At 41.5% G+C, this 14,227-nt stretch overlaps 1 protein-coding gene across 1 annotated transcript in view; it reads left to right on the top strand.

The window, feature by feature from the left end:
* The window catches only part of LOC147012527 (uncharacterized), a 202,139-nt gene that overhangs the window by 72,260 nt on the left and 115,652 nt on the right, over positions 1 to 14,227 (top strand). Inside the window, exons 3-7 of the mRNA XM_085855737.1 lie at positions 10,430 to 10,537; positions 12,155 to 12,342; positions 12,525 to 12,611; positions 13,667 to 13,708; positions 13,932 to 13,980. Of these exons, the coding sequence (XP_085711863.1) occupies positions 10,430 to 10,537; positions 12,155 to 12,342; positions 12,525 to 12,611; positions 13,667 to 13,708; positions 13,932 to 13,980 (474 nt within the window). The remainder of the gene's footprint in view (positions 1 to 10,429; positions 10,538 to 12,154; positions 12,343 to 12,524; positions 12,612 to 13,666; positions 13,709 to 13,931; positions 13,981 to 14,227) is intronic.

Here is a 14,227-nt window from a genome sequence, read left to right as displayed (position 1 = left end):
CGGTAATCTAATTTTAACATGTATTTGTTTCATGTTCTGATGCATTTTTATGATTTATTAAAAAAAAATGTCCGAATTTTGCGGGGCTTGGAACGGATTAGCGCATTTACATTCAAAAGGCGTCTCTACTTACGAAGGTTTCAGGTTACGAAACTACTCCCAGAACGAATTAAATTCGTAAGTAGAGGTACTACTGTATATATATATATATATATATATATATATATATATATATATATATATATATATATATATATATATATATATTAGGGTGTTCCAAAAAAATGAAAGTTTGATTTTTGCTGCTCCCTGATTTTGCCTTTGTTCCAATACCCCATAAGAACTTAAAGGTCAAAAATGAACAAAATTCCATGATATTTAGGGGTTCCTCAAGTTGGCACAATTATGTCCATTATGGAGAGGGCATTTTGCACTGCAATGTCAAAAAGCTCATCTCGGTCTCCTTGGAAAAACTATTCTTTCATCCTATATGACTGCTGTGGTTTTCGAAAATATCAAACAACCATATTAATTGTGAAGTGTACTGCGTTGTGCATATTCGACGGCAAGTTGTCAATTACAGTTTGGCAAATTTCAACAATATTGTGCCAACTTGAGGAACCCCTAAACATCCTCCAATCTGCTTCATATTTGGTGTGTATGTTTCTACTGTCAAATGGAACAAAGGCACACCCAGGGACCAGGGATATATATATATATATATATATATATATATATATATATATATATATATATATATATATATATATATATATATATATATATATATATATATATATATATATATATATATATATATATATATATATATATATATATCCCGAAATATATATATATATATATATATCCCGAAATATATATATATATATATATCCCGAAATATATATATATATATATATATATAGATTGTAATGTAAAAAAAGAATTACAACATAATGTAACACATCAATAATTTTTAATCAAATTAGTTCCATATCAAGTACATCAAAGTAAATCAAGTTCCATATCATGTCCATCTTACACATCGGAATAATGGAAAAATACAATGAAACTGAAGCATAATAAATTTTGCAAGCACAACTATGTGAAGTTCAAAATGACATTTTCCTTTTTATTTTTCATTTTTTTTCCAAGTCTAGTATAAGAGATACCAATATCACAAAATAAGAACACAAAAACACACGTACTATAACAATGAAGTCCACTAAATACAACATGTAATGTATCTAATCTACAGACAGATAGATAGTGGGAAACGGGCATTTTAAAATGTACTGTTATATTTTTCGTTACCTTATTTTATTTTATTCGTTTTACTATTAGTAGAGTAAATTTGTGGTTTGACCCCAAAAAAATTGATTCAAAAGGTTTTTCAACGGTTTTGGGTAGGTTTGACCTCCAAAATAACATACTAAAAATCTACTCAAATCCACCTACCGGAAAGGGCCTATTTTCAAGATGGTGTCCAAAATGGCCACCATGGGCTTAAATTTCCATAGAATGTGCAATAACTGGCCTACATTTGTGATTTTTGTGTCAATTCCTATGTTTTGGAGGTCAACAAATCCAATGAAACCATTTTCAAAGCTGATCAGTGATGGGAAAAACCTTAAATCCAAGATGGCGTCCAAAATGGCCCCCAAAATGGCCGCCATGGGCATAAAATTGCTACTAAATTGTCAATAAATACCGTGCATGTGTGATATATGTGTCTTTCTATGTGTTGGCGGTCAACAAATCCACTGATATCATTTTCAAAGTTGATCAGTGATGGAAAAGCCTTAAATTCAAGATGGCGTCCAAAATGGCCCCCCAAAATGGCCACCATGGGCATAAATTTGCTACTAAATTGTCAATAAATGCTGTGCTTGTGTGATGTATGTGTCGATTTCTATGCTTTGGAGGTCAACAAATCACCTGATATCATTTTCAGAGTTGACTAGTGATGGTAAGGCCTTAAATCCAAGATGGCGTCCAAAATGCCCCCCCCCCCCAAATGGCCACCATGGGCGTGTACTTGTTTTAAAACAGGCAATAAATGGACTACATTTGTAGTGTTTGTGTTTATTCCTATGTTTTGGAGGTCATGCCCAATCCTTCAAATAGTGTCTACCTGAAAAGTTGTCCCGTGTGTAGTGATCAGAATTAATTGACCATCTTGTGCATAACATAAATAAAAATATGCTTTGGTAATTTAGAAAGTAATAAATTAATCGGCTCTCACAATGATCACCATTTCCTCTACAACGTACTTTCAATTAAAATGCCTTCAAGTTAGCGTAAATCGAAAACATCAACGAAAGTTTGTTCATTGTAGTAGCATTTACCATAGATAAACTATGCTTTCTCTTCGTCCTCCGATACTGTCTTGTTGAAAGGATTTTCGCAGGTATCAAGTTGACAGGGTCCGCAGACGCTGTGGCATGGCAGACCGTATCCCCTACAGCTACAGCGACTTGTTCTACAGCCAGTTGTGCAGTTGCATCGGATCATCTTCAACAACTTTTCTGGAGCAGCGTCCTTGTCTGACATGACTGGAACTAGTTTATTGTCCTCCAGTTTCCAACCCCAGTCTGTTGCCTTCAAGTTTCCGTTCCTCCCCATCCAGACCATAATCTGATAGTATACTCTCAGAGAGTGAAACCTTGTTGAAGACGCTGTTGGTGGCAGACGTTCTGGGGTGACAAACGACTTAGCTGAAGCCAGTTTCTTCACAAAGACATTATATCGCAACTTGGCAAGGGAATCACAGGGATGTCCTCCAATTAATACTTTCATGGCATTGTTGCCGTTTTCCACGACCATGTCTCTTGTTTGGTTGGGGACAAGGAAGGTGTTTGCACAAGTCTTGATTGCTGAATCCCCCTTTGCCAGTTTCTGAAATGCTGACTTTTTTCCAATTCCAAATACTCGAGATGTCGAGTCACACCCAGTGAAGGCATGAAGGAAGAGAAGATGTGGGCAGAGCTCTTCACCCAATGATACTTTCAGCTGGTTGATATTGTGCACCTTCCAGTTCCTGGATGAATTGTCAGAACGAAAATACAGTTCTTTGCTGTCGACACTAGCATAATGCAATAATAGCACCAACAGATCTGTGTCTTCTCCAATCAGGGTAGTTGATTGTTGGTATGACGATGTCACTGCCGCTTTTACTATGTCTACATTGGCATCCCCTGGTGCATGAATTACGTTCAAGCCAATTTTCTTCATTTCCTCACTGATGAGGTTGATGAGCTGTTGCTTGTTGGAGCTCCTGGACAGGAACTCATCCTTTTTGCCAGAGAATTCTGTTCCAGGTGTGAAGCTGACTTCAGGATGAACAATATGGCCACGGCGCTTGTGTGTATTGTCCTTAATAGATGGTCCATCATCATAACCATCAAAAACGACTGTTGCTTTTCCATAGTGACGAATAGTGAAGTCAGCATACGACTTGGCTATCACATTGAAACTGTCCCCGGCTGTCCATGACAAACGATGCAGCAAGGAGCCACCATCAAGAACATAGTGCTCAGTTTGGGGAACAGAGTCAGACACGGTATCATTTGACACTTTGGCAGAATGGTCTCTGATAGCTTGAACTAATTGAGGTTTGTCAGCCTTTCTGAAAATACCTATACCCTCAAACAGGGCAGGGGGAAATGGGCTCAGCTCATAGCCCATGACATCTTCCAACGAAATGTCTCCTGTTTTTGACACAACAAGAAATCTTTGAAAGAGTAGAGCAGGGTCAATTGCTCTGTCTGGACCAAGTTTGACTGAAGATACATCTCCAAGTGTTTTGGCTCTGTCTTTTCGTTTGAAGGAAGATGTGAAAGCGGGTTTATTGACCATACTTTCCATAATCTTCTCTCCAACAGACTTATGCTCGTGGACATTCACATCCGACGCGGCCACCACTCCAGTCACAACATTTCTTAGTGAGGGATCTGGAGAAAACGGAGAGCATTCACTGAGTTTTGAACTGATTTTGGCTAGGTCAGAAGCATCTCTTTCCATCCTTGCGCCACTAGATTCCTTGTGTTGTTCACTAGTCGTGTACAAAAGATCAGTGAATTCCTGCATCGCACTGTTATATTCCGACATGACCGGCATTGACATTGTCCATAGAGACCATTGTTCTTCACCCATCCCACTTCCGCGTGTTAGGCCACCAGTGCTCTTCAGGGATCTCATCAAGGTCTGTTCGATGACAAGATCAGGGCTTAGACCCGCCCAGAACTTATTACTCCGTCGGATGACATAGAATCCATCTGTAAACTTGCGGAAGACATCTGGATGATTCTGTTCTCGCTCTGTCATTTCTTGAAGATACAAGTAAGAAGACTTCAGGTAGTTGTAATGGCCAGCTGCAGCAAATATTGGCAGACATTCAGTTACAGCATGTAGAAACATAGAAACATAGAAACATTACCTCCGAAACATAGAAATTGACACAAAAATCGCAAATATAGGCCACCTAGTGCCCATTCTATGGCAATTTAAGCCCACGGCGGCCATTTTGGACGCCATCTTGAAAATAGGCCCTTTCCAGTAGGTGGATTTGAGTAGATTTTTAGTATATTATTTTGGAGGTTAAACCCTACCCAAAACAGTTAAAAAACCTTTTGTATCAATTTTTTGGGGGTAAGGCTATTTTTTGTTGTAGATTTACCTGACTATATAAGGCCTACGATCCTACTCCTTGGCCGATCAGAGAACCCACAAGTCCCCGGTGGGCCCCATTACTGGTGGGCCCTTGGCCAATGGCCTATGTTGCCTTTTGGAAGATCCGGCCCTGCATATATATATATATATATATATATATATATATATATATATATATATATATATATATGAATGTATATGTGTATAAAAATGTGTGTATATATGTATATGTATTTGGAGATATATATATATATATATATATATATATATATATATATATATATATATATATATATATATATATATATATATATATATATATATATATATATATATATATATGTATGTATGTATGTATGTATCGTTGCGGACTTGGGAATGGAGTCTCACCACGAGTCGAAGCATTCAGGTTCCTCCCGAACAACCGATCCTGAGGCTGCCGGGCACAGATAATTCCGCGTGCTGGCGGGTTGCTCGGCAACCACGAACGCCTGATGATAGAGCCAATCCTGCAGGGTGACACAACTTCGCGTGATACCTTATGTGTGGACGGCCGTGCCAAGTGGGGTCATTGCCTTTGGTGCATACTTGCGTTAAACTTACCGTATTAGGTGCAGCCGAGCGGATCTGCCATGTATGCACTGGCTAATAAAACAAATTATTGGGGTAGAACTTCGCGGTGAAGCTAATGTGCAGACCATGTTGGACCAACGAAGGAAAATACTGAGTGGGCTGGGTTCATTTATAACACAAGCAATTTATTCCAAGTGAGGGCGAGGAAATGTCATGTGTACAGTGAAGGGTTTATTCATCAAAATGTACAGCAGGGGACAGCAAGGATTTGTGCGTGTCGCAAGAGAAATGCAATTATGTACAAAAAGAGGACACAGAGCAGAATTAACCCGCTATAAACTGCTGCAATCTTAACTTATATTATGCATATTACAGGTGCCATCAGACACACACCTAAGGAAATTAAAGATAGCCAAAGAGAGGAGAAGCAGTTGAGGTGTGAATGACCTTGTTGTACCTGGTGCAGTTGACAGACCTAAGCAACCCAATCGCTTCGGAGGGAAGAAAAATGGGGGTGTCTACAGTGCGTGAGTGAGAGGTGCAAAATGTGGTGCAGTGTGATGCAAAAGATGAAGTTTGAAGAGGTGTGAATCGGTAATGCTCTTTTGACGATTCATCTACAGTGGACAAGACAATCAGATGGGAGAGAAAGATGCGTGAGAGATAGCTAAATGGTGTGTACGTAAGAAAATCTGAAAATGTATTGTTAATGATGATGACTGTAGAACGCTGTGGGAGCCGAGCGTCGACCCGGTAATGACTCGGCGCTGTCTGCCTGGCTTGTCATCGCGCTGCCCTCTCAGGTCAGTTCTCGTTCAGCAAGATGACAATGCTTTGCTTGGAAAAGACCTGAACAAAGGACAAAAGACCCAGGACTAAAACATCAATGAACCTTGATTCGCTTTCTTTTTATAGAGCCCGGAGTGAAAGAGGAGCTAAAGAATGGATCACGAGGCTCTTTCAGCATTTTCTCGCATCCCCATTGGTGCGTAGAGACCACCCCGAGAAGTAGCCCCGTCCAGTCAGAATTCGGAGCTGAAAATGGGTTTGGATGTTTGCAGTCTCTGGCATGCAACGGAGCTCCATAATTTCTGTGGGGCACGGGTTTTCGGGAGCGCTTTTCTGCCACGAATGTGCTCTGGACTCCAACTAAAAGCTATTAGTTGACCGCCAGAGCTATCCAGACGTCGCCGAATGATTCCCAGCGCACATTTTCACTTTGAGTTAGACGCCAAAGTATTCTGGCTCACTGGCACCCGCGATGTTTCCTGTTCCCCAACATCCCCAATGACTGTTGTGAGCTTCCAGGGAGCTTATGGCAGTTGTGGTGGTTACAGTGAGGTGGGAGAAACGCTGTTGTGTCTGCGGTAAAGATGTTGGAGCGTTGGGAGTGGTTGAGGTGATTTGTGGTGATGAGGTTGAAGGTGTTGGAAGTAGTTGTGGCATTTGTGGTGAATAGGTCAAGCGTAGGTTGTTGTGGGGATTTTTAGGAGGCAATGCAGCAATCATGGTCAGTGTTGTGGCATCGTGGTGAGGGTCTGAGGTGAGGCATCCGTGAGTTAATGAGGTGCTGTTTGAATGGGGAAATGGCATGCAGTTTGAACGGGGATGCTGCAGTCACTGTTCATGACGTCACTGTCCAGCCCATGGTTTGCATACATGCATGGCAGAGTTCGTGTGTGAAATAAAATGAAAATAATAAAATAAGAATAAGGGATGGAAGGCCTATCTAAAAGCCCTACGCAACACATCTTGTCCCATTTACCTACGAGACATGATGGAAAGGCTAACTGTGCCATCGTGTCATGTCTGTGCCATCCAATTTCTGGCAAACAGGGTCATTTGGTCATTGGTATAGCATGAAATCATCTCCGTTTGTTTTACTGCAACCACCAAGAATGCACCGACGAGGAATATTTGTGTGAAAATCGAAAATTACTCACCATTTGAGTTAAATTGTATGAATGTTGCATTCTCCTGGGTGTGACTTCATGGCTAAGCATGGAGAATAAGAAGAAGGTTTTGAATTGTAATCGCAAAATTACTGTGGTGGAAATTTCCATGAGAGAGAAAACCCTTTATAATTTAACATTGCGGATTGTGTAAAAACATACGTGTCTCCTTGGGTTAACCTGAGGTGATCCCTTTGGGTGGGTGCCTGGAATGTCCTCGCCCTAGGATAGGATGACAACCTATCTCTGTTATCATCTGAGCTCAAGCATTTGGGCATCGGTATTGCAGCACTCTCTGAGTTTCGGAGAACGGATTGCGGCAAGATTGTGGGGGGTGGTGACACTTACCTTTGGTCTGGTTACTTTGATGGTTACCATGCCCCAAGGAGTTGCTGTTGCTGTGTACAATAAGCTGACACCAAAAACTGTATAGGCTCTAAGGGTAGACAAGGAGGCCGATGTGTGAGATATCTGTGAGGGGATAGAGCATCACCTGTGGTGAAGTGATTCTCATCCTGCTTACAGGGGAAATTGCACACTGTGTTCCTCCAAACACATCCCTCAATATACTGCAGTTAGAGCAGAGAGTGGTGGGCTTTTGACAGAGGAGCCCAAAGTGAAGGCCCGCTAGGCCGGTTACTTTGAGTGGCTGTACCAGGCTGATCCATCATCTGTTGAGTTGGATGTCAGGGGTGTTATTATCCCAATTGCTGACCCTCCAATAAACTGTGATCCACCTTTGTTTGTGGAAACACATGCTGTGGTGAACCTTTTGAAATGGGGTAAAGTTCCTGGGATCTGTGGTATCCATGCTGCTGAACTTCTGAAGGCTGGTGGAAATGCTGTACTCATGTCGTTGCATGCAGTTCTGTGCTCTGCTTGGAACACAGGCATCATCCCAACTGACTGGAAGAGGGGCTTTGTTGTCCCTCTCTCGAAAGGGAAGGGTGAGCGCCAGGACTGTAACTACCGAGGGGTGACACTGCTCTCAGTGCTGGGCAAGGTCTTTGCTCGGATAATTATTGATAGGGTTCTCCACCATCTGCTTGAGCACCAGCATCCAGAGCAGTCAGGCTTTACACCAAAAAGTCAATGATTGACCGTATCCTTGCTCTTCAAGTCCTCAGTGAACACCGACAAGAGTCTTGGCAGGGGCTGCTTGCAGCCTATGTTGATGTCTGCAAAGTGTTCGACTCAGTAAATTGGGATGCCCTCTGGAGGATTCAGGTCTTCGTGGGGTGCCACCAAAACTGATCAATCTGATGTCTGAACTATACTCTGGTGCTGAGAGTGCTGTGAGATGTGGTGATACCATCTCTGACTTATTTCGAATTGTTACTGGAGTTTGTCAGGGGTGTGTACTGGTGCACACACTTTTCAGCACTTGTCTGGACTCGATTCTGGGGAGAATGTCAGAGAGATCAAGCTGCGGTGCATCTTTTCGGAATGTCAAGATCTCTGACCTTGATTTAGTAGATGATGCAATCATCTTTGTGGAGACTCTAGATATCCTTTTGGGGGCCCTCGAGGTGCTGAGATTATGGGTTTCCTGGGTCAAAACTAAGATCCAGGCTTTCAATGACATCTTCGATGCTGCTATCTTGTCTGTACCTGTTTATGGCGAGGATGTTGAGGTTACAGAGATTCACTTACCTTGGCAGTGATATTCACATCTCTGCTGGTTGTGAGCCAGAGATCAATTGATGTCTGTGTTGGGCTTGGGGAGTCATGGATTCACTGGATCATGGGGTGTGGTGCTTCCGGTACCTGTGCAGGACGATGAGAGTCCGATTCTTCAGGTCCTTGGTGCTTCCGGTCTTGCTTTACGGATGTAAGACTTCGACTCTGACCAGGGATCTGAGACGACAACTTAATTCCTTTGGTACCAGATCTTTTCGGATAATCCTTGGCTTCCGCTGGTCGGACTTTATGTCCAACGAGCGGTTGCTGAGAGACTCAAAGGAGATTTCTTACCTGCGTAGCCATGTGCCTCTACTGCAGCTGTATGGACATGTGGCTCATTTTCCTCACGCTGATCCTGCTCACCAGATGCTCTCAGCGAGTGAGCCTCATGAGTGGAGGATGCCAATGGGCCGACCACATGCCTCGTGGTTGTGGCAGGTTGATCGGCATCTCGGGGAGCTTGGGATGGGCCAGGCATCTGCCTGGGGGATGGCCAGACGGAGGCCCCTGGAGTACCGGCGGAAAGTGGATGAAGCGATGCACTGCTCCGGCGCATACTCCCATCTCTGACCTGACCTGACCTGAGTGTGTCAGTGACGTGTCAGGTGCATGATCCATGCCGTATTTGTTTGGGGAGAAAACTGACATGTCTGTTTCATGACTCGTCATTTTTTTGAGGAAAGGGGGAGGGGGTGGGAGGCAAAAAAAACTTGCATGTCGGGTGGTGGCCATTTTGGTGGCCATTTTGGTGGTGGCCAAAGCTGGTGGCCATTTTGAAAAAAAAAAAACACAATGTGTAAGCTGCGTCGCCAACAGATCTCTAAATCGCCCGCTGTCTTTCCAAATAGCCGTTAATGGAACCATATACGAGATCAACTGATAAGTTCCGTGCTGACCCGCACGAGCTCTCACGGTTCTGCTAACTGCAGACTTCTTCAAAGCAAATTCATCCCATACATTAGCCCCTGCAGAGAGGCTACTGGCTGTCTCTTTAAGTGCAGATTCACCACACTTGCACACTCTCATGGCTGGAGTTGCAATGCTCTCGACTGCTTTGCAAAGACATGTAAACAGAGGAAAATAGTCTGAAAAACGTATCGCCAGAAGTTTTAATGGGGAGGACAAAACAGGAGGGTAGGGAAAACAAACATCTCACTGTACATTTGCAACAATTATGTACTGCACAAATAGTATGTCATGCTTGTCTCAACAAATGCTCAGAAATAACCATCATTCTACTAAACATTAACCTTTTAAGATCATTCACACACCAATATACTTGAACACTGAAGAACACAAATCGCCTTCGTGTCACTTCCAAAAACCTCCAGTTTTGCAGGACTTGGACATGTTAAGTAAGGTGATGTATAAGACTACTTCGGCAGCGCAAACCTTCCGGAATTTTTTTGAATCATAATTTTATTTCAATTAAAGTATACACTTCAACACTACATGAAGTAATGTGTTCTTTGAACTCTCTAGTTTATTATGTGCATGTCTATAATTGTTATAATGTTCCAAAATTGCTCCTTTTTGTGTGTTTCTCACAGATGAAAAGCTGAAGGCTTACCTCCTCTCACACCCTTGTGTGCTGGATGAGTTTGTACGTGAATATGTGAGTACCGAGACAATAGAGAGGTGGCTTGCTACTCGAAAAGGTGAGTCTCGAGTGCAGACTGTGAAGTTGCAGATCAATAGGCTTGAGAGAAAGTGGGTCACAATCACAATGGAGGCTTTCAGGCCACCAGACAATATTTTGTTTTCAACATATTTTTTTAATCTTATTGTCTCTAATATAACAGCCTTTTTCTTGATTTTTTTTTCCTTCTAAACCCTCCTCATAATTCAAACATGTTGTGGAGCCATTTTGATTGGTCTTTGATGAGCCTTCTCTAAGGCAGCTTATTCCATCATATAATGTGAGAAGAATGAAATGAAATATTCTGAGATCGAGCAAAACATGGTTTTTATAATATACAGGCACTGTTTTGTCTGATTCAGAAATATGAAACCTTTTCATATCCATTGAAAACTTAAATTTGTCTTCTTTCTTGCTGTCCAACACTGTGAGATGCTTGTTTGTGGTTTGTTTTTCCATAATTAAGCATATACCTTTATCCTTTTCCGAACATATTTCCCCATTTGTAAATTGATTTTTCTCACTGTTATTTCTGCCACCGTAAGTGGATGGAGGTTATGTTGTCACCCCTATCTCTGTCTGTTTGTGAACAAAATATCTCAAAAAGTTGTGGACGGATTTGGCCAAAATTTGGTGGAGAGCTTGGGTTACAGATAAAATGATTTGATTTTGGTGAAGATCTGAATTGGAAACTGGATCTGAGAATTTTAAAGTGATTCTTCACCATTGAGAGATCAGGCCAAAAAACGACAAATAGCAGGATACCTCAGAAAGTTATGTACAGATTCAGACAAACCTTAGTGGATAAGTTGGTTTGGTGACAATAACTATCTGATTAAATTTTAGTTCAGGTAAGAATCCAGATCTGGCCTATCAGTGGGTTACAAAACGTAAACTAATCAGCCTGGCGGAGTTATGCGCTCTCCCGAGTGCCCTTCTAGTTTATACCTGTATTTGATAGGGTGGTGCAGATACTAATTTACCTCTTCACTGTCCAGTTTGGTTTGATTCTCATCCTAATGTCTGTGCTTGTCGAATAAAGAACAGTTGTCCTCATGAAGACCATCGTAGATTTGTGTCAGCCATTCTGCTCTGATGAAGGATGAATGCCCGAAATGTCAGATTCTCAGCACTACCTCCAGCGGTTAGCATAGCTTCATTGACGTCTTGTCGATTCCATCCGTGTTTCATAAACTTGGATGGGTACTTCGCACGTTGAGTGTTTAGTCACAACTGATTGGTCCCTTTGGTGGACGTTGTGCTGGGTCTCTGCTGATAGCACGAGTTGGGGGACGTTAAAGATTATTCGGTGTATTTCACGAATAGTTCAAAAGTTATCGCAGGCACCCTGAACAAAAAACAAATTTCTGCTTTCATCAATTCCAATCATGTCAGGTCTAACCAACCGTCTTGTGAATTACTTGGGGGCAATCTTACATGTTGTTCGAGCCCTTGACCCATCCTTACTCGGTGACATGGGAGGCGAAGAATTTACTGGCAAAGAAGAACAAAACTGTAATTTATGAAACTCACATAATTTCCAGTGTACACATTGAACATTGTCTTATTCTTACGATTCATATATATATGTCTGTCACAATATCTGTTTAATGCGGATTTCATCTCATCTTTCCAGCATTTTGTCTCAGTGTTATTGAAAATGGGGGCATGAAAGAAGTGAAGTGTGCTGATGAGGTTATTATAAAGCATACAAACGTGAAGGATGAGGATGCAGATGAGAGTGGTGAGGTGGAGGAAGAGGACAATAGTGTGGAGGATTTAAGCGAAACCAATGAGGATGAAAGAAGGAAAAAGCAGCTTGTGGTAAGCAAGACATTGAATTACCAACATATTTATGTATAATACAAATTATTTAATCATTTTTTGTTCAAATGAGATTCCTTTTTGTAGTTGATGTGAAATAATCATTTGAACACAGCTTCATTATTTCTCTTATAATCCAAAAGCACTGTTGTGAAGTTCGATGTTTGTGCCTTTATTATTAGAATACGCACTGGAAGATTATCAATAAACTTGGAGAAGGAGGCCAGGGAATTGTTTATAAAGCAAGAAACATCACCACTTCAGAAAAGGTACATGCTTGTGGAATACTTCCTGTCTCTTCCTTTCGTTTTCTTGGAGTTAGAACACAGCTCGTGGGAGTGCTAGAAAACAGAACAATTCAGAAAAGAAGAGAAAAAAACACAGTGGAAAGCAAGGAAACATGGACAGCAGAGTAGAGGGACACAAAGCATAATGAGTACAATGGGATGGGGAGAGTCTCCAGCATCTGAATTTGTCTTTTATTTGTTTCGATGAAAGATGCTATTTCTTTAGACTTTCAGGCCCCACATTATTGCTGTAAAAGTTTCCATCACAGCTGTGATGACAATGGATAAATAAAGTGTAATTTTTGGAAAATAATTGGCAAAATGATCTTTCGGAAAAGTCAAGGCTGCGAGGGCTTCTTCCCAACATTTATACCATGTGTTGTCTGACTGTTTGGCATGACCTGTAGGACCCTCCCACTTATCAAATATTACCCAATTAGCAACATGGAGGGTGTTGGTAAGATTACTAAGATAGTTTACAGGAATACATACTCGTTTCTAAGCTATCTAGATTAGGTTAATCTGTCGAAGCTTATCTCTCTAAACTGTCTGCATATGAATGAATGAATGAATGAATGACCAACTTCTATCAAATTGAATTTTGAGCAGACTCATCCTGTTGCTTCATGGTATTCCCCTCCAGTCTTTCAACATTACCGTCCATCATCCCCGAATGCTTCCCTGCCTCTTCCCCCTCCCCCCGCTCCTGAATCCCCCCTCCACCACCTCCCATTTTTGATCTCTACCTTCACTGAGCCCCTTCCTCTCACTTTGTGCTTTTCTTTTTTACTTCTACCTTCCATTCTTGCACTCAACTTGTAGTATGTCCATGTATTTGTCTGCCTGTTCTGCTTTCACCCTCCGTCTCTGTAAAGCTGTCGGTTTCTTTTGCTTTGCTCCTACATGAGCCTCAAATACTGTGTAAAACATGTAATCATTGTATATATCTCGATGCATCAGTATTGGGTTTTTTTTCCTCATTTTCCCACATTGTAACTGAGATGTTATAATATGACCTTCTGTCTTGTCTCTTTCAGGCTGCTTTGAAGTTTTGTGTGAAGAAGTCTAGGCAATCAGCAGTAAGTTTGTGTGAATGTGGAGATAATGGTGTTTAAAGTGCTGCACTAATTCCGTTTCGATCTTTCTCTGTGATGGCGAATGGTGTCCCCCGGCTGAGGCTATTCAGTCTTTGTGGGTGTGAGTTATAATTTTGTGGTTATAGTTAAAGAGGAAGTTAACCTTTCTATCGTTTATTAAATGATATTGTTCGCTAAATCATTACTTTTGCTTCTTTTTTTGCAGCTCATGGAGGAAGCTATCGTGATGGTTAATTTAAAGCATCCAAACATCTGTAAGTGTGGATTTCACTCAAACTTATCGCAGTTTTTACAAAAGTTACAAATTGTGCTTCTCTGGCATTAATTTCGAATTTTCTCCAAACTATTCAGTTTTTAAAAAGTGAATCAAAATCATAGTTGCAAGCAGCCCCTGCCGAAACTCTCCTCTGGGTTCGGTGAGGACCCGAAGAGCAAGGATACGGTCTATTCATTGACCTCTTTGGTGTAAAGCCTGACTGCTCTGGACGCTGGTGCTCAAGC

This window comes from Eptatretus burgeri, chromosome 14 (genome assembly GCF_056783735.1).
Source record: "Eptatretus burgeri isolate ZD-2024b chromosome 14, Ebu_testis_v1, whole genome shotgun sequence".
In the NCBI taxonomy this organism is placed as follows: domain Eukaryota; kingdom Metazoa; phylum Chordata; class Myxini; order Myxiniformes; family Myxinidae; genus Eptatretus; species Eptatretus burgeri.
This window is presented reverse-complemented; position numbering and strand designations above follow the sequence as displayed.